Source organism: Drosophila erecta, unplaced genomic scaffold (genome assembly GCF_003286155.1).
Source record: "Drosophila erecta strain 14021-0224.00,06,07 unplaced genomic scaffold, DereRS2 tig00000092-arrow-pilon, whole genome shotgun sequence".
Taxonomy (NCBI): Eukaryota; Metazoa; Arthropoda; class Insecta; order Diptera; family Drosophilidae; genus Drosophila; species Drosophila erecta.
Genome location: NW_020825207.1, coordinates 2,431,295 through 2,452,807, shown reverse-complemented (window position 1 = coordinate 2,452,807; position 21,513 = coordinate 2,431,295). Strand labels below are relative to the sequence as shown.

The 21,513-nt window shown below is 44.9% G+C and overlaps 2 protein-coding genes across 2 annotated transcripts; both read right to left on the bottom strand.

Annotated features, from left to right (window-relative positions):
• Positions 1-1,833: 1,833 nt before the first annotated feature.
• Positions 1,834-7,152, bottom strand: LOC6547324. The gene is made up of 6 exons (XM_001976295.3): positions 6,963-7,152; positions 4,635-4,770; positions 4,099-4,249; positions 3,538-3,837; positions 3,082-3,196; positions 1,834-3,024 (listed from the first exon to the last, which is right to left on the bottom strand). Exons 2-6 carry the CDS (start codon positions 4,684-4,686, stop codon positions 2,881-2,883), a joined length of 762 nt encoding a protein of 253 aa, XP_001976331.1. The 5' UTR covers positions 4,687-4,770; positions 6,963-7,152; the 3' UTR covers positions 1,834-2,880.
• Positions 7,153-19,598: 12,446 nt separating this feature from the next.
• Positions 19,599-21,309, bottom strand: LOC113564333 (Krueppel-like factor 8). The gene is made up of 2 exons (XM_026980992.1): positions 20,847-21,309; positions 19,599-20,760 (listed from the first exon to the last, which is right to left on the bottom strand). The coding sequence occupies exons 1-2, from the start codon at positions 21,271-21,273 to the stop codon at positions 20,588-20,590; spliced, it is 600 nt and encodes a 199-aa protein (XP_026836793.1). The 5' UTR covers positions 21,274-21,309; the 3' UTR covers positions 19,599-20,587.
• Positions 21,310-21,513: the final 204 nt, after the last annotated feature.

Below are 21,513 nucleotides of genomic sequence, written 5' to 3'. Positions count from 1 at the left end.
TAATTGCAGATTAGTCGCGGCGGCAATGTGCAAATAAAAGCAAAGGCATGCAGCAGAGGCAAAAACGGATGAAAAAAATCAAATTGTAATCGTTCTGTTGCAGCTTAAAGAGGATTAAACATGAGTGAAAGAGCCGGGAGCTGCCGGGAGCTGCCGGGATTCCCGAAAAGGGTGAAGGGCTGTGTGGGTGCCAGTGAATGAATGAAAGCTGGATAAGGGCCACTCGACACTTCCCGTATGAATGCAAAGTGCAACTGGCTGTCAATTTGTTTGCCATCCTGCCACTCCGGCTGCTGCTGCTGCTGCTGCTGCTGCTGCCACAGCGCTCCCCAAAGATATTTTCGATTAATTAAGAGAAAAAAAATGGAATGGCATAAAACCAATCAAATGGCCAAATGGCCAACCGGCTTTCACCGCAATTGCGAAAACGCTCCAGAGCCGTTTGCTCAAGCTGCAAAATATGACTTCAAATTAATGCAAAGTGAGGTGCTCTATTGCCATGCATTTCGCCTATTTGCACAATAAATGAAGCTGAAAATGACCCCCGGCATCTGAGAGCCTTCTGCCTTCTGCCTCCTGACTCCGATCTGTGCCCACTCAAAATGGAAACGTAAATATTTGAGCTGCAATCGAGATGCGGCTACCTGGCTCACAGTCATTCAGTCACTTCCCCTTTTAACTCAGTTATTGATTGGTTAAGCATTTCGGCCAGAGTCCAAAAATGCCTCACTTATAGAATGCGATTTCGAGATGTTATTGCAAAATATGTCAATAAATTGGCACTAAATGTCAGTTCTCAGAACAGGCGTTTTTTAGGTCAGCAAGAAAATATTCCTTTTGCCAAATTACTTGCAAAAATATTAGCTGAAGTCTCAACAGTTGCATGTTGACAAGAAAATGATTAGAAAGAAAGTGTAACAACGTAAGAAAGTATTGGGCAATTTCGGGGCATACTTCAAAAGAATAAACCTTTTTTGTTGAATAAAAGAATTAGGTCGCACCAAATTCGTTAAATAAGCTATTTTATAGCTTTATGACGACAATTTTTGCTGCTGGCCAAGCAACTTGTACGCGTCTAACCAGTTTATCAGTGAGATTTCATTGCCAAATCACTTTGAAATCGATGTTCGACCATGACTGCGAGTGTCAAAGGTACATTCAGCTGCTGGCCAAGTACGATAGCTGTAATTATTGCACCCACCTATGTCCTTGAGCCATGGCCGACCTTATAAATTAGCTGCCAGGCGAGAAGTCAACCGATGTCGGCGTCGTCGCCGCCGCTAGTCTAATGAACGCACCACATAAACATAAATTATGGCCAGCCCCAGTGCTGCAGGTCAGCCCTCCCCCTCCCCTCCCCTCACCGCTCACCACGGTGGCGACCCTTCTGGTGGCCCCAACTCCACTCCACTCCACCAGCCAGCCAGCCCTTCGCCTCGTAAACTGCGACCAGAGCCGGCATATTTGCGCAGCATACTTTTGGGCGCCGGACGGGTCGCGTTGCATACTTTTTGGCTGCGCTCGGTTTTATCCTGCAGTAAAAAGCATTTTTGGCACGGCACTCGCTGGCTCCTTATACCCTCACAATGTGTGGCGTCTCTATATTCAGTCATAGGTTTGGTTATGCCAATATTTATTGTAGCAGCGAATAAATATTCTGGTTGCCTACTTTTGATACTAAAGCGGTATCCTTATTTTTACAACTCGCAATACAGTCCGAAAATAATATTGAATCCGCTGAGTTGGGTGTTCCATGTTTCGGCTTCGAAAAGTATTTACTCCCCCCACTGCTCCTTTAGTTCGCCACGCTTTCACACTTTTTTGCATTAATTTATTTTCTCATTTTTTATTGTTTTTCCTTGCATATGCATGTGTGTGTTTTACTTAAAATAAATGTTACTCTTTAATCATAATATATATTCACAGTTTTTGTAAGTAGGTGTAAGTGTGTGTGTGTATTTTTAAGTTAAACTAATATTTATTCGTATATGTATTTCCGATTTTGAATATATTTAAAGGTATTTACAGTGTGGGAAATAAATATACGCTATCCACTAAATAGGTTTATAAATAATTTAAATATCCTGATTCATAGAAATGCACTTTTCGTTAATCTAAAGTTATTGCCGATATGTGAGCAAATCCACTCGAATTATTTCCTTGTGCGCTTAGTGCTGTGTGTGTGTGTGTGAGTAACTAAAACTGACTTTTGCAAATACACTGCGATTAAGAGGTACATAGGCGTTTCTAAAATATCATCCGATCAATGGTAATCGATCCCATACTCTTTGATATTGCCTTTTGTGTGACGGAAAACAGAGGTGGGTGGGGCGCGCTCTAACTTCAGCTAACAACGATTTGTGAAACTTAGGGGTATTTTCTAAAATATGCCTACACTTAAAGCCTGGACAACTTCAACAAACTCAACGAAACTCTAGTATTGCACGATCGACGACGACTGGAAAGTAAGGCCAACAACAACTAACCTGCCTGCCACACTCAACACTGATTCTAACTAGCTAGCCTATATCCACTATATAGTAACACACATATCCGCATATATATATACGATCCTAGCCATGCCTGAAGCAGACACCGCTCCCATATTCTCATACTCCCTATGGATATATGCATACTGGTATACATAACATACTTAACGTGTACTTTACTGCATAGCTTACTCCTTTGACCTCTCGGGGATTCGGGTACTCGGGTACTTTTGTGGCCAAAACTAACTGCCAGAAGTATGCAACAGCGTGTGGAATTCTTTCGGTGTGATGTGGGAAACCTTAACTATTTATCCTTCTCTTCGCTCCTCCTTCCCTCTGCGTTCTGGTAAGACTGGTTCTAGATTTGTGCACTTGGCTGTGGCTCTGCCATCTATCTGCTGCCTCTGCTGACCAGCAGTGAGAGCAATGTCCCTGTGAGAAGGAGGCCCAAACTGGTCGCAGCTGCTCGGGTGGAGCCATTGCCCTCGCCATCCCTGCAGATGCCCGGATTTCGGGTGAAGTCCTCGCAGTAGATCTGTAAAAAGGATTCAGTTACAAGGGGTTCAGAGAGAATCCGTTTCTTTCTGTGTACCTTGGTCAGGCTGTTGGCATACTTGTCCACCAGTTGGCGAGTGAACTTGGCCGCCTCGTTGCCGCAGATCTTGCGTGCCGCATCCTCCGAGCAATCCACAAGTTCGTTGATGGAGCTTATGTTATTGGAAATACAAAATATTGAACGATTTGCGTAAAAATACCACATATTCTGGCAAACTAATTTCATAGTAATAAAACTCTGCCTTTGTCATAATAGACCAGCCAAAATTTCCCCTCTTTCAATCAAATGAATACAAGTTTTCCGACACAATACAACATTTCAATTACAATTTTCAATTGCGTTCCATGGCAATAACATATATCGTGTTCAAAGCACAACAAACGCTGCTTAAAACTGCATTGTATCGATTTAAATATTCATTAGGGAGCATGGCGAGGCATTTTAAAGCCTCTTTGAAACCATTTGGACTTCATGAATATGTGTTTCACTCACCAGCAAATGGTCTTTATGTTCTCATTCAGGGTGCCATTCTCGGAGTTTTCCTGGTTTTTGTTCGGCTTCAGGAACACCATGGTCTCCCGGTAGCGATTGGAGCACACCTCGAACTCCTTTTTGGCCATTTCGGAGCAGGGAACGTGCTTCAGGTACTCGTCCTGGAAGGCGCCCTTGTTGCACAGATCCCTGATGAACTGGTTGGTGCCGTGGTACAGCTTGTTGAACTGATTCCTCTGCTGCAGGTCCATGCAACGGCGGGTGTAGCTCTGGATGCACCTCACTCCCTTGCGCAGCTCACTGGAAACGCACACAGGCATTGTTGTTTCAATAAAACAAATTAGAAATGTAATTGTAAGTTTAAAATGCCAAATTAAATGATTTGAAAAGTATTACTCAGTTTCTAGTTCATTTTTCATGGCAAAGTTCAAGCACCAAACACCCAAATCGATCATCAGAGCGCAGCAAGCAGTTGTATTGCTGTGCCCCACAGATTGCGATTGGGATTCGGATGCAGTGAGTCCAGATCGACGGGGGAATTTCGCCCGTGAAGCCACTTACTGACAAAGTTTTTCCAGTTCCTCCTTCTTGGCCGGGCCAATCGAGAAGTCCGACGTTAAATGCAGCATATCAAGTGGTTCGGCGCACTTGGTGAACTCCTCCTGGCCGCATTCCTCCGAATTGGCCACCTCCGCCGAGAGGAGGAGCAGGGCTGGAAATCCGAGACAGGAGTGGTTGGCGGCGGGTGGGCGGGTGGTCGAGTGGGAGAGTGAGAGACAAATAAACAAACAAACAGAAACATTGAAATAGTGCTCCAGCTGAAAGCTAAAAGGCAATCCGAGACTCTTGGCCGGCAGCAGGAGCTCCGTTCAGGCAGCCAGTTGCAACAAAGTTGCAAATGTGCGTCAGGGGTAATAAAGTTAAACGTAAGTGAAATTGGCATTTCATAAATTTTTCGACCAACTTTTCTCCGTCTATCTTAAGCGGCACACCGACATATCTGGTCAGATTTTGGCCCTCAGATAACCCCCTATCCCTATCATTCACATATACTATATACCATATACCATATACCATTACTATACTATATACTATACCCGAGAAAATCAGAAGAGTCCAGCTCCAGTTGCGATTCCACATTTGATGCATTTCGCCGCGTTCCTTCGCCTTCAACTGGCTGTTTACAATGCAATTGTTTCCGCAAGAGCAGTTAGGTGCTGCTAACTGGTTTGGCTGAAAAATCACAAAAATCATGGAAAAAATTATCAATTAATGGAGAATCATGACAAGTATTGAATGCTAATGCTTATGGCAAATTATAGGCTTCGTCTGTTTTATTAGCTTTCGTATTTTCTTATTTATGGACCGATCAAGTCGCAGTAAAAGAAAATCTTTGCTGACAAATAAAAGCTGCAAAATAAAGCGCAAAAAATAAAATCACGACCAACCGAAACAAAAAATTGATCTAAAAATAAATAAGATGTCTGCGATGAACAGAAAAGCGAAAGCAAAACGTCAGAGGTTGTCTTGTTTTCATTTCGGTTAGGATTCACTCTGTTTCACTGGGGGTTCCTTCTAATATTTTTCTGCCAGTGGGTGGGTGCTTTTATCTCTGCTTTTCTTTTTGCCAATTATCGTTGCAAATGTGGCGTGGACAGGTCAAAGTATAGTTTGCGAAAACACCGAGTGGGTTGAGTTGTTTTGACCAAAATACTGGGGCTAAATAACTGAATAATGACTATTCGAAAGACACTAGAGTATTCATTGTAAGATTGATCATTTAAATATAATTAATAGTTAAGGTGCTAACTGTGGATTTCAAACTATTATTTCGAAGTCATTCTAGATACAGAGATGTAGATCCGCAGAAGCGAGATCTTTATGAACTAAAAAAAAACGCACTTAGACGGGAAATTTTTTTTAAATTATTTAACTCGAAAAAATACAAATGGAAATACTGTAGCTAACAACACAGCGAACTTTTTTTATAATGTCTTTCAGACATTTTTATTATGTGAAAATTTGCGCTAGTATCTGTTAGTAGCAGACAATTTGATTCAGATGGGTACTATCCTTAATTAAAAGGTTTTTGTGAGGCTATAATAGGCGACTGGATACGTCATGAAATTTATATATATATTTTTAGTAATTAGTAAAATATAATACTGCATAAAAAGCGCAAACATCGAGAAAATTAATAACTGCAATGCCCCTGATTTGCATGAGATATACAAGATATAAGTAGAAAAAACTGATACAAATTGCTGTTGATTTTCGTACATTTGGCCAGGTAAAATGTTTGTGCCTTTGATTATATTTTGTGGGCATTTATGTTTTTATGCCAATATGTAAACACCAATAACAATTGTGCATTCACAGTTCTCCGACAGATGCATTTATAGCCCATAAATAAACGATACGCAAATAAACACAACACAAACACTTTTCAAAAGCCTCTCAACGATTTCTCGGCATTTGTTGATTTCCAAATGATTGAAGAAAAATATGAGGGACTCGAATTGAATTGGTATAGGTCAGGGTTTTGTGCCAGTTGAAAGCAATAAAAACTGTGAATACGAGGAAAGGTTTTCGCTGGCACAAATACTTGGCTATTTATGATATTACATAAGACTGTGCAAGACAGGCCAATGTGCCTTCAAATTCGAACATGTGCATAGTTTTGCACTCTTGATTAGCAGGCTAATATCGCATAATATTGGGTACTAACCAACAGGTTACGCCCCCCTGCACTTTTTCCTACTGATATCGCACTTCCGCAAATGCAAAAGCGAGGCTTTCGCAGCTGTTTTGCAGTCCGTATGGAGTGATATGATATGGGGGCCCCCTGATTGAACAACGAAAACAAAACACTTAACGGAGGAGAAAGAGCGTGACAGGCTGTCGAAAGAACTGTAAGTTCGCAGACCTTCAAACGAGATTTCAATCGAGCACAGAGGCAGAAAAACATATGCAGCCTGGCTTCAAATTTATCGTTTACCAAAGCTCTGGAGCTCAAATCAAAGATCTATCGTACTATATGTAATAAGTGTACTATATAACTAGAGTGATGGGTATAATCTAAAGCCTTGCACAACTTTCGGCATAAATCAACATTCGCAAGTATATCCAAAACTACGAGCTTGCGCAACTCGGCTACGTTTGTTTCAAATGGAAAATGCATTGATCGCCCCACGTTTGTTCGCCGTGCAACTGTTGCCTTGAAAGAGGCATGGTGGGGAGGGGGGTGGGCGTAGGGGCGTGCCGCGGGCTGCACGTGATGCAAGAATGCAGTCGGACGAGCCTCTCGGTGGCGATCTGGCGTCCAAGATCGTCGCCCTGTGCGAATTCAAAACCAAGAGCCGGTTTTCTGCCCTGTTTATTTATACATTGGTCGCACTGCTTTTGGTCTTAATTCGTTTGATTACTTTGGTCTGGAGCCGCCGAGCGACGCGCTTTCGAATGACAGCTGCAGCGGGCGGTTCGACGAGCGGTATGGCGGTATGGCGGTATAGCGATCGAGATCGAGATCGGGATCGAGATCGGGATCGAGAGGCGGTGGAGCGGACCTGAGCGGAGCAAGCGCGCCGTGTTGTTGGCCGACCGAGTGACAGAAGCGTACTGAACGCCAGAAGCAGCGGCGCCACTCGGCCAGCGAATGGGGATGGCGACGGCGATGGCGATGGCGAGTGGAGCCGAGCTGATATCCGAGCGCCAAGTATCCAAACGGGCCGAGTGTGCATGCTAGCAACATGTTGCCAGCCAGCAGCAGCATGCGGCGCTTTGTGGGCTGCAACAACAGGTATTTCTGGCTAGCCAAGTGCAACTGATAAGCTGACTATCGACTGATGGCCCGCAAGTAATCCCAAACCCAGTTCGTCGCCTTAGCCACTTTGCCATTCAATTAATTTAATAAGGAGGAAGTGGGCTCGCATGATAAGATTGCAGATTATCTATTTGTCCGAGGAAGCCAAGTGTATGGGCCGTACTTTGTTTTTCCTACCCTCACCAGTTTGCCAATCATTTTTGTCGCATTGAGAAATATTTGATCACCGATGTTTGCCCAGTGCCAATAGCAGTAACACCAACAACAATCAACTCCCGGCTCAAGTCAACGGGACTTACACGCGTGTCCTTTGTTTGGCCCTGCCTTTGTTTTGGCCGCCCACCTTCGCCCACCTCCGCCCAGATTTGTTTGCTATATGCCAATTTGGCGGTCTGTTTGCATATTTACTGTAAACACTGTCCAAATTAGGCGAAGATTTCCATTCAGCGCCGTCCTTGAGTTATTTGCCCAAGGGGAATTCCGGGGGAATTCCATTTGCCACGGCCAAGTCGCAGACACAACCATAAATAGTTGGCCACAATGAAGACACTATCGGGGGAGTGGACACCTGTTAACTTGGCTAACTCAATTGTAGTGCAAGACAAAGGAAATGTATGGGAAGCTCGGCATAACTTTCGGTCAGCAGTCAATTTGGAATTGATTGTAATGTGAAATAAAATTAAGGCGAAAAGCCGGCAGGAGACAATTAAAATGGAATTTGCACAAAGCTATCAAGGAATTCAAATTAATTCGGCAGAACGTTCGACTATAAATATTCTTTATTGAATCTGGCCAATCAAATGTAGCTGTGTGAAACAGCATACATTTTGCACAATTTAATGCACATCTATAATAATTTCAAACTCTGCTTATCCCACACACATAGATTGTTTAGCACTCAGAATTAACACAATTTGTATAAACTAATCGGGTGGTTCAACTTGATTTAAAGCACTTGTAGATTAAATTGTCTGACCATCTGTAGATCAGATAAGGTCGTAATTCATTGAGTTGGCCACTTTAGAACTGGAATTCATCTAACCAGATTAGATAGTGTATAAATTCACGATGATGGTCCACTTAATTGGAAGTGTGCCGTGTAAACTGTGTCTGGCTTATTTACGCATTAACATTTATTTTGATTGTCCAAGTTTATACAAATAACAATATTTGAAGCTCTCATAAATAAAGAGCCGTTCAAGCACGAATTTCGATTTTCTGAACGTCTTGAGCACTGATATATTTTCATTTAAGGAATTTATTTTTATTTTTACATACCAATTAAATTGTAACTCAGCCGGGAATATAAAAAGCACTAAGATAGGTAAACAATTTGAAGTGATGCATGCCACACATTTACAGCTTTTGCGTCCTTTCAGTGCTCCACTTTTGCATTCATAATTATCGAAACTTAACCCTGGTCAAATGCAACGTGTGTGTGTGAGTGTTTGCTGGTAGGTCATTACCACTGGCCACATGCGTTAAGGGCTAAGAATGAGGGCCGGAAGCCGAGGGATGCCTTTAAGCCATTGCTTATACGACAAACGAAAACAAAACCCAAGTTTGTTTTATTCTACTTGCCTTCTATGGCCGGACCAGCCAGGATAGCACGCTCCTTCCAAACGGCTAACACCTACCCACACACACACACACACACACAGGCACACCGGAAATGCACTTGGCCAAAAGAGAAGGCAGTTGCCAACGCCATATGAGATAGTGTTATCAACATATTGGAATCATGTGCTAGATACGCTGTTATTAAAGTTGGGATTGTATATGTCACATTATTAATTAATTAACTATAAATATTCTATGACCTGAACGAACTTGAGAATATCTGTACTATCGCTCATAGTTTAAGAAATACTCTTTCATTTCAGTTTTGAGAATATCTAGCAATTTCAACATTTTTCTCCTTGTGCATGCACACACACATGCAAACACTGCGATACCGCGCATTAGGAGCACCAGCAACAACAATAACCAGCGCTGGAATGGCAACAATAACAACACGGTGAAAGTGGCTTGGCCAAAAGGACAGAAAGTGGGCGGACAAGGGCGGTGGGTGAGGTGGGTGCGGCCCTGCCGCTTTTGTTCCTGCCATTGCTGCTGCATTAGTTTGTGTTTGAACTTTGCAAGTTTTTGCCATCATTGTTGGTGTTTCGCCTGCTCGTTGTTGTTGCTGCTGCTGGGCAACTGTTGATGTTTACATTTAGCGCTTGGATTTATGAACTCCGCATGCGGGGCACGTATGCATTGGACAATTTAAAGTTTAGCACACCCACCCACCCACGCACACACACACATGCATGGCGAGGGAACAAGTAGGCCAAAAAAGGGAAAACCCGCCAGAACGGAAAACGGCGAACGGCGAAAGGTCAATTGTTGCTCGGCGGCGGGGGCAGCTACTTCATTTTAGTGGACGCAGGACAAAGGACAAACTCCTCTCGTGGCATTTATTCTCCTCTTAAGTATTTGCGCTTAGTTTACTTTTATTTGTCTAACGGCCACGAGCACACAAAAGGCCAGTTTGGAAATTAATGGCCAGTTGGGCAGCGCTGTTAATGCTCTGTTACCAAATTGAGTGCCAAAGGATCTATCTGCTTTATGGGAATTGGTTCCGTACTTTAGCTCTATATTTTGGAAAACTTTTGTTTTGCAGGCCTGATCGTTTTACATTTTTCAGCACAACAACTCACACGAGATTCGTAAAACAAAACATTCCCATGAACGCGAATATGCTTTTTTAGCTTTAACATTGTTTTTTCGTGCTATAGTACTTAAGTAACAAACTCACAGGCACAAATTAAGCTTTATAAATTAGCGGAAAATTGTAATTTGGTAGATTATAATGGTAGACAGCTGCCATGGTTGAGCTTGCCTTGCAAATTTCTGAAAACTGATGGTCAGATAGTGTTTTTCGAGGAACCAAAACTGTCGGAGTCTCAAGATTTTCGAAAAAAGCGCCAAGAACCCAATAGGAATGCAAGTTTTTGCCACAGTGGCGCCACTGCGCAAATGTATTTTACATGTAAAAGGCAACATTCATGTAGAGAAGTTAGTAGGGAAGTACCAAACCCGAACGTTAGTGCGTTACTGGGGCGCCACTGTGTAACAAGAGACCGCTCTTTCAAAATGCAAAGTAAAAAGATTGGTTTCGCCGCTTAAACTCAAATAATCTGATTTGAATTAATTTTTCTTAAGGAGCTCCTAATTTAAATTACAACACTACTCTTAGCTTACCAATAAAACGGATCAGCATAGCCCAAATGGTATGCTGTATGTAAATTAAAGCGACTAATTGGCATTTTTCGAAAACACAAAAACAAGTGCTCATTAGGCTTATATTATTTGCTATTAATATCCCAGGAAACAGCACTTGGAATCAGTCAAAGAGATTATTTAACTAATTGTATGCACAGCAAGGAATTAATTGTTAGATTTGCCATCGTCGCCGGCATTATCAGCAGGTTGACACCTCAATTGACTTGTAGGATGTAGTTGGTTGATTATCTGCCTGCTTTGTGGGCCAGATCCCCGCTCCCCTGCTCCAAACAAATTGCGGCGATTAGAACGTTAATTGCGGGGCGTAAATCTGGCCAAGTGCCGCCCAGGCCGCATCACAACATCCATCAGGTCGGGCCGAAAAACGGGTCCACACCAACCACTGGCAGCCACGATGTCCGTTCGGCCGTTTCGGCCAGGATTTACGAGCCACATTAGACCGGGCCACAGACTTCGGAGTCGAGTCGTGGCGAGTGGATGGCAGTTCGGTTTTAGCCTGCTCATAAGCAAATTTGAGGCAACAAGTAGCCGCCGCACTGAGCTCTCCATGGTTCCAGTTTTGGCCAGAGGCCCCTACTCCCTGGCCTGCCAGCCACTGGACAATGTTTACGGCTGCGTTGACAGTTTAAATCGCTCTGTGCTCGTATATTTTGACGTTTTACAGCTCGTGTTTTCTCCTGATGGCGACGCCGAATGGCCGGCACTTGTTGGCCTGGCCCGGAATTGGATTTGGCCCAGGCCCAGGCGCTAAACGTGAGAAAGAAGCTTTTGCCGCCGATTTTTCGGTTTCTGGATCATTACGCGACCCGTCTATGGGTTAACAATGAGTTGAAGAGCATTCGGCCATTCGGCACTTGACTTGCCCACACAAAAGATACTCCGCTGCGGGAAGGTGGCGACTCCCGGAGGTACACTGCGCAAAATGGGGCCACGATATCCGTTCAGATTAAACTTATTTTGCTACGTGTTCCATGATATTGCTATATAACAGGTACCCCTTTTTTTTATTTATGTTCCTTTGAAATGGTCTTTTTTTTATTTCGAGGAATCTTAGAGTCACTTTCGCTTTCGCTCCGTGTAGAAATCTTCGGTGGCCTTCTTTGGGGCTGGTCCGTGATTTAATCGCCACTGCCCAACAAATAGTCAAAAAAAAAAATCCAAAAATAAAGGGAAAGACAGTCGCAAAACACTTTTCGTGAGCGTTAAAGTAGCATTGGAATATCTGTAGCAGTTCGCCGTTGTCCGGCAGTTGGCGCGAAAGAGACGGAGCCAAAGGCGCAGACAGAGACGGAGAGAGTGAAGTGCGTGGCAAGCACTCGATCAACAAAAGGCATCACTTGGATGTCGCCTCGAGTGGAAGTGGATGTGGATGTGGCTGTGAAGTGCTGAAATGAACTACAAATACACGGAGCACCTGGTAACAATAGGGTGTAAATATTTGCATTCTCTCTCCCTCTAGCACGCCTCTCGCCGTCCCTCTCTATTTGGTAAATCAAATCAAATACCTGTCAGATTAGAGTGTCCACTCGCCTCAGGTGATGGCGATGATGACGATAATGACGATAATGATGATGATGGTGGTGGTGTAAGGGTGGGGGTCAGCCCCAGAACAGAAGGTACTGCCAAGTTTATGGGGGAAAATTGGGTGAAGTGGTCGGTTTCGGGGGGAAAAACAAAGTGGAAGGTCAAACTGCAGGTGGAATCATTGTAGCTGGATGTGAAAGAGGATCGTAACACAACAGAAGAATTAAAGGCCATTAAAGATAGGTGACGAAAAGTACGAATACCAGATTTTCGAAAGCTATTATGCGTGACGAACTGCTCCAATGAAACTTCTTTGGCCACAGCTACTTACTTATACTGGAAAAATGTATTTATCTGATTCTATCTTCCTCTCCCATAAAGGTGTAATTTTGCATCATATACTTGGCCTGCTGATTTGGCGTTTAATTAATTCAACAAGATTCTATACAAATTGTTTCATAAATAAATGCATCGCTCATTTCATCATCTGCCCTGGTTCCCCTAACGACTCATTTACAATTCATCTACTAGTGCAGCCAGCCAGCCCATGTTCGTGCTCAGCTTTTCACTGAATAATTAATTTATTTTAATTCGCTCGCGCACTCACAGCAAACATTTCAGTTATGGCATCGATGTGTTTCCAATTATTGAATTGGTAGCTGCAAACTCTCATACTTCCCCTCGGCTGTTGGCAGTAACCTTTTGCTGGACCCTCGCCAAAGAGCAAAAGAAACGTTGACAAGCGGCTGACAGCAGTTGCTGAACCCGAACGCCCAAATGGTCATCGATACTCGGATACCCGGGTACTCAGATACTCGGATACCCAGATACTCAGATACTCCGGCTCCAACTCGGTGTCCAGCCCCATTAATGAGTTCTTGTTGCTGCTGCGGCTCAAGTTGTTGCTGCTGTTGCTGTTTGTGTTGCTGCTGCTGTTCTGGCTTCTACACAAAGTTCAAGCCGGCGACAACAACAAGTTCATTATTGCCAACTCATCACGTGAGTGTGTGTGCGGCTCGAGCTGGTACACAGCTAGAAAATAAGGGATCAATTGGGTAGACACAGATTTATGGGAGCTTTAATAATGTAAAACTGAGAGAGAAACTGCACTTATCAGTTCTTGTATATCTGCTATACTCGATTATATTTTGAATTTGTAGCTAATATAGTTAATAGTTTAACTCAGCCAATTAAAAGGCTCGCTCTGAAATATGCTTCAATTAATATCTTATCCCACACTGAGGTGTTTGTGCTTCCAGTAATTATTTACAGTGTGCCTGGGCTACCACTGCAGCGTTCTTGTTCCCAAGCCCAGAACCTACAAATAACCAACCGTCGACGGCGAGGACGGCGGCTTTAACTGACAAGAAGCCGGATTATTAATCGACGTTTAATTAATTTATAACCAATTAAACAGCAACATAATGCGGCAAGCGGCAAGCGACAACAACGAGAACAGAAAAAAGCGGCGGTGGCAGTTGGCCACTGCCGCAGATTGCCAGGGCGCGGGGCGTGCTCCAATGGAGGGGGTGGTGCAGATCCCAGATCCCAGAGTGAGTGAGTCGTAAATGCCAAAACTCGTTCTAAGCTTTTTGCCCCTGCAGCGGCCTGGGCTACAAAAAAGAATTAGCCAGGCTTAGGTTTTTGCTCTTGGTCACCAGAGCAGGGTATCCATGTGTGTGCATATATCTTCTTGGGGAGGGTGAGTGCGACGAGAAGGGGGTGGGGAACGGGGAGCGGGGGGGAGAGAGCAAAAACCAATGTCACAATTTATGGCATTGTTGGGGCAACATGCACCTGCAGCAACAATGAAGCCGCAGCAGCCACATTTGCTGCCTGGCGGCATGTTCACTGATCAGTTGTGATTTCTTTTTGCTGCGCGCGGGAAATCCTTATAAGCAAAATATGTTAACGAAGCATGAAAAGCACAAAAATTAAATTAAATCCAATACTCGCGCGCGGGCAAAAAAATTAGCCTACTACTCCAGAGGCCACAGGCCTTTCTAAAAACCAAAAACAATTGAGCAATCTCCCCCAGAGCCGCAGTCGCGCCATCGCGCACGGCGCATGGTTCCTATTAACACATTAGAGGACCACAAAGCCCGGCACCGCAGGAGTGCATCACTGCACCACATCCACATCCACATCGGCATCCCCCCATCCACATCCGCATATGCAACCACGCAGCAACCACCAGCCAGGCAGCAACGTCAAGGTTTTGCAGCTGTCAATAGCAACTCCCGCCGTTTGATCAAGTGAACCAAATTATGGTTTATATCCTTCAGAGAGATGGGGTAGCTCTGGTCCAGCGGTCCAACTTGTCCTCAGTGCGATAGAACTACTCGAAAATCTTCGCCAATTTCGCTGGAATGTGGGCGGCTTGTCTAGCAAATAGTAAACATTACAGTTTAATTATGCTCACATAAGCTGAGTTTTTGTAAAAGCCCGAAGTGCTGGTTAATATAAACAGTGCATTTTAATCCTATAAAAAAAGATATTTACCCCGCGATACTTGTCCGTATATTGCATAATTGCTATTTTAACTTGCTCCACAGTATTTAGAATGTGGTTTCTTTGGAGTCACCCCTTTTTATCATTTCAAATCGGAGGGACACTGATTGTATAACTTATGGTTAGCGCATACCACCAGTTTTTTTACGACACACAGTATTTGCACCTGTAAAAGTTAATTTGTTTCCTGCTCTTTTGGCGAAGGGTTGCAACTTTTACTTCCCTGATGGCCATGTTAATTGAGTGCGCGCTTCGGTTATTAGGGTATATCAGTTTTGGCCAATTGGTCAATGGTTCTCCGCGACTTGTGGCAAGTTGTGAGTGGAAGTTGCTCTGTTTTGCGGACGTTGTGGCCGCTGCGGCTGGTGATGTTGATGTTGATGTTGCTGGCGCTGCAGTCGCCGTCTCAGTTAGCGCCAAGATTTATGTGATCCTTAAGATTTATTGGTTTACGGCATTGTTGTTGCAATAAAAAACAACAACATTCATAAATTATCATTAAACGTTTAAATGTGACGCAGCAGCTCTGGGGGCACGCCGCACGCCGCATGCCGCATGCTGCATGCAGCATGTTTTGCTAGTTGCTAGTTGCTGTTTGCTGGTTGCAAGCTCAGTTCGGTTCGGTTCTGGTCGAGAAGAAAGAGACTTTTGCTATCTTTATAATGAGCCTAATGACATATTTATTTGTTGCTGCTGTTGCCACAATCGCTCAGCTCAGCTTGTTGCATGCAATTTCTTTTGGTTGCAGTCTGGCGTCTAGACTCCAGACTCTAGACACATGGCGCACCAGAGGTGACAGCTGATTGTCATTGTTGGCATATTAAAACAGGCTCACCGTCTGCACGCGCCGCCAGCGCTGGGCTGGGTTTTCAGTTTTGGGCCCACTTGCAGTATGTGGCATGTATGCGGCATGGCCCAGAAGGCCTCGACCCAGCCAAGACGGCTAAACGGCGACAGCCACTGACAATTGACACTCTTGGCCGAGTCCCACTCCTGGCTTTTACGCTCCCCAATCGCCAGTTGAGCTGCAATCGCAGCAACCCATTTCGTATTCCATAGGTGCCTCACAAGGGGCAGGGACTTCGCCTTTGGTGGGGGCATGAGAAATGGGCCTGAAAGTGCAACTGGCAAGGAGGGAGGCGAGCTACGATCTAGGATCTTGGAAGAAAAATGGGCCTATAAATGGGCTTAAAGGTCTAGGTACACACTATACATAAAACTACAATTGCAAGGCAAGCTAACAGAGGCTGACGGCTTTGAGGTGTTGGGAAGTGTATTTAAAAGATGGTTTTATTGCATTAAATACAAAACGAATTCAAAGTTCCAGTCTAAACTACCAAAAGTTTCTACAAAGTTCGAAGTTCGAAGTAGTACATTACATGCGTCTTGTTATTAATAATAAATATACAATCACTTTTATCTTATTTCTCAGTTAAGTTTAAGTAAACAAGAATTTGAAATACACTATTAAAAATGCATAAAAATGTATCTGCCTTTGAAGTTTCGCGCATAGCGATTTTATCAGTAGGAACCTCCATACAGTGACCGCAAAAGCAACAATAAATATAAACATAATATCCGTAATTACAACACCGTATGTACAGGATCATAAAAGTAGTTGGTGCCACCTTAAATACCCCTGTTGCACACCGCCCCCTTCCAGCAGCCGACGCCTCTGTCCCTGCCTGTGAGCTCCATTGCCTCCATGGCCAGAGATTCACTCGCGGCGCGGTCTTAGCCAGGCCATGGCCAATGGCCAATGGCCAATACCAAATGCCCAACGGCCCGTACCCACAACAAAAGTGCGTTAATAGCCAAGACACACATGGCAATGTGCACCACCCCACCGCCCCCAACGAAATAGGGGTTTTAGTGAGAGGAGTCTTCTGGGGCCGGACAAGCAGCTAACGCGCCTTTTACAAATTTTTATTGAAAAATATTAAATTCTCATTAAGGCAGGAGAGGTCCGAGCAGGTTCCCAATCCCGTCCAGGCAGCATCTATATGTATACACTCGCATATAGCCATATAGCCACGTTCGCTGGAAGTTTTCTGCTGTTTTTCCTGAACGAACCCGAACCGAAGTTGGCGCGCGCTCACATGCGCCGATAGACTCGCTTAGATAAAAGATGATTTATGGGTTTTATGGTGTGATGGGAATTTTAATTTCCAGCATTTTTGCTTAACAAAATTAAACATGGGACTGCGAGCGACAGCCAGATAGAAGCGATACCAGCGCCAAGAAATGGGCGCCAGGAGAAATGGCGAGGTGGTCGGCGGAAGAAAGCCAAGCGAAGACAGACGCAAACGGTTATTTGCCTGTATTTGGGAACCGGGCAATTGTCAAATGAGGCGACCTCCTCCAGACGATTCCATTTTTAATTGAGCCAAAGCGCACAGCATGTACCGCCAGCCGGCAACTGGCAACTTGCAACCAGCAACCAGCAACCAGCAACTTGCAACTTGCGACTGCTGCGACGGGCAACTGTCCATTATGCTCACTCACCTGTAAAATAAATGGCAAAACTGCCAAACACTTTGGCCAACTGACAACTGCTGCCCCGGCATCATCGTTCCAATTTAACGGCGGGAGGGCGGGGGGTTCTGAAGGGGCACGGTGGCTCAAGGGGGGCCCAAAAGGGGGGCACCCACTGCTGTGATCCGAGGTCTCGCGGCCCGTTCGTTTACCGTTAGGTGTCAAAGATTTCATGCCCCATGTCGCAAACTAACGACACACAATCGATCACAAATCAAACGGACAGAAGCGGCATCAGCAGCAGCAGCAGCAGCAGCCGCAGCAGCCGCAGCAACCCGCAGTTGCCGCCGTTGCGACAGTCATCCAAATCCAAATGTGTCTCAAAAATCAGGCCGCGGCCAATGCAAAGCCGTTTCATAAATTGCACATGACCTGACGACCAGCAGCTCCAAACAGCCACTGCTCCAGCTCCATCTCCAGCTCCATCTCCAGCTCCAGCTCCATCTCCTCCTGCCACTCCAAACGGCATCTGCAGCAGCCAAAAGGCAGCAGAAAGGCATAACAATAAATTAAAATTGGATGTCGATGGCTAGCTGCACCGGAAATATTTGTTGATCTGTTCAGAGAAAGCCCATAAGCAAAAATACTATAATATTTTCATATGCATTGCAAAATATTGATATGACTGATATGTTTATAGATGAAATATGCATGTAGTTTTTGCGTGCAATGCCGTAATAGTTTTTATCAGTTCTGCTTACAAATTATTCGCTGTGTAAAGGTGCATGTGGATGTGGATGCGAAGTTAAACTCAAAAAGCTGCAAACTGAAAATCCCCAACTTTAAGACTCCTTCAATTGCTGGCCGGGCGATTTGGTTATTGGAGCGCTTTCTGCCTGATGGACAGCTGCCGACAGCCTGATCCACACATACTCGAATGTGGATCCCGCTCCCAGATGGACTGAACCATTCCCATTCCCATTCCCATACCCATCCCCATCCTCCTCCGGTTGATGGACAGCGGCTGGTGGCTGCATCGCAAAGCGACTTTATTGGTTTTTAATGAGCAGCGCTGCGATTTGAATGCTTATCTAAATGTATTCGGTTGATATTTGTGCACTGGGTGGCATGGGGTATTTGCGCTATGACCAAATCATGGATAATGGCCCATCAAATATTGGCTAATCATTATGTTTTTATGGCACCGGATAATTGATAATCGAAACTGCAAAATAGTAACCAAGTGGCTGCTTGCACAACATAAATATGAATGTAAATGTGTACTGATTTATTACTTACCTGCCTGCTGGACCAACTTCGCATTGTTTCATTACCGCTTTTCCCATGGGTAAATCCCCAGTACCACGGCACCAAAGAGTTGACCAATGGCAGCTCCAGGGCATTTGTGGCGTCGATCAGTGTTAATTAAGGCACCTTCTCACTTTATTTACTTTTACTCATTTGCATATGCGTGTGGGTCATTAAACCTGACCTCCCCGGCCCACCAGTCGCTGCCATCCATCCAATCCGAGCCCATCCAATCCTCCAGCATCGCATCGGCGCTAGTCGCCGCAATATTGACCTGACCCAAGGCATATTAATTAACCCAAAAAACCGGTCTGTTATATTTGTCTAACCTTTATGCTAAACGCGGTGACGGCACCACCACCACCACCAAGAGCTGGAAATTAAACGGCAGTAGCAGTCGTAGTAGTCGCTACTGTCGGGTGCCTTGTATTCGGTTATTAATTTACCAATAAATTGCCATGGCGTATGCGTAATATTTCACAATTGTGCCTTAATGACCGAGAGCGTTATTCATGCACTGATTTCCGCTGCAGGTGTCATCCACCATCGAAGCCATCTAGCCAACCAGTTATGCGTATTAGCCAGGCCCAAGATCCAGCTTCCATGGCTCCACAGCTCCACAGCTCCAGAGCTCCGGAGCTCCAAAGCTCCGGCTTCTCGCATTGAAATTACAAATGACGAGAAATTTGTCATCTTTATTATTGCAAACAACGCGCAGTCGTACGTTGCAAAGTTGCAAAAGACGACAAACGACGACAATGCTCCCCTGGACAATTGCAATTGGCGGGGAGTGCGTGCGCCGTGCCACAAAGCACAGCAAAAGCATGGCAAAAGCATAGCAATAGCATAGCAAAAGCAAGAGCAAAAGGCGGCCGGCAGTCGCTGACAACTTGCCACACATCTCCAGCGGTGGGGCACGGGGGCATGGGGAACCCAGGGGCACACTTGTGGGTTAACCGCAGCCCCATTGTGCGCCAATTGATTTTTCATTCAAATGAAAATGCTCGCCGGACTTGGACGCGGAGTGCGGATTTGGCCAGCTATCCCGTAATGAGCACGGCCAAGGCCTCGTTTGGTACAAAAAAGTATTCGCTTTTCTTTTATTTCTCAAAAAATAATACAATTTGTTTGCTTTTGTGTGTATGTTGTTGGTCTATGAGTGTGCTAAAATCTATGATGACAGTTGGTATGAGGCAAATTGCTATTGGGGTTCGCCAGGGAGTACAGTGCGTTGCGTGGCTATAAGGCAGCTTAAAGCGTATATCTAGATATCTTTACTTGGTGAACAAATATACTTATAGGATTAACAAGAGAAGAAATTAAAATTAATATCTTAATTTAAAGAAGTATGTTATAGAATTTAAGGCACCTAAGGTTCTGAATACAGCTTCTTTTTTTTATTGGAAATCGATGTTATGGTATCTTTAGGTGTCAAACTATCAATGTTGTTTTAGAAGACGCTATCAAACACTTCCCTTATCGATCCCCTTTAAGTAAAAATCCTCATTAACTATCCACCATATGCGTATAGTACAAAATGATGAAAATACCCTGCAGATGAGAGTATTTCTATATATAAATATTGCTTTGCTTTTCGGGTTGTTTTGCCTCTTCTGTTGTTTTTCTGTATACAATTTTCTACTTAATAACCAATAAAAATTTCATCTAAAATTAGTTAAATTTCATCTTACCGATCTAGGGGCTGTATATGTTTATCTAGAACTATGTACACGCGAGTTGCTAGCACCAATCCAAAACTATCCGTAGTATGTATATATTTACCTATGCAGTTAGGTCTATGTACGCGTATAGTAGGTAAAAATCCACTTTGTTAACTTGGCTTCTGAAGGCAATTGTCTCTGGGCTTAAAATGTGAAAAATTTTACAAATCTTTCCGCCACAAAACTATAGTCTAAGCTACGTCTAAGTTGGGCTTTGAGCCCTCTTAAGGTCTAAATTGAGCTACTTAGGCGACATGGAATATCTGGTCTCAGTGAATGATCAATGGAAGTGATTCGAGTGCGTATAAATAGTCAAGAGCTGCTCCACGACAGCATCTCAGATGAGTATTCTCGGATGTGAGTAGTTCGTATGTATGGCCAGATAGGCAGTAGCAAATCCTCAGTGGCGGCGCATGTGCAGCGACAGGTGGTCCGAGCGGCTGAAGCTCCGGGTGCACAGCTGGCAGCGGAAGGGCTTCACGCCCGTGTGCTTCCGGTAGTGGCGGGTCAGCTCATCCGATCGGGCGAAGCGCCAGATGCAGCCCTCCCACGTGCACACGTACGGCTTCTCACCTGGCGGAGATTGGGAGGAGTTCATTGGGTTAGTTAATTGCCTACCGTTAAAGTGCAAGTGCTGAATGTGTCAAACTGAAACTCACCTGTATGCGTTCGCTTGTGCGCCTTGAGGTGCGAACTCTTGGTGTACACCTTGTCGCATCCTTCGGTGTCGCACTTGTGCACCTTGCGGTTCTTGGAGAGATCATTGTAGCCGCCGTTGGCCATCGAATCGGAGGAGCTGGTGAATCCGAAGGCGGAGCTGCCGCCGCCAAAGTTAATCCCACTGAAGCTGCTGCTATCCTTGCGCGTTGCACCCCGGGCCATGCCCCCGAAGGCGGGATTTAGGGCGGCGTGTGGCGAGGCCGATGCGGCGTAGCTCTTCCAGCTGGTCGAGGAGTTGGAGGTCAGGGGCTTGCCGGAGCCGCCAGTGGGCGAGGTCTTGCGCGACGTCTGGCCATCTCCTCCGGCAAACTTGTAGGGATTCTTGAACAGGCTCAGCAGCGAGAACTTGCTCTCGTAGTCCTGCATGCTGTTCGCCGCGGATCCTGTGCCGCCGCCGCCGCCGCTGCTGCTGCCGTTGTTGTAGCTGCAGCTGTTGTTGTTGTCCTCCTGCTTGACGCTGACACTTCCGCCGCCGTTACCACTGCCGCTTCCGTTGATCCGTCGATAGGTGAAAAAGAATGGCGAGGCCGCGAAGAACGGCGAGAATGGCAACTTGGACACTCCGGAGGAGGCATACAGTTGTTGCTGCTGCTGGGCAGCAAAGGC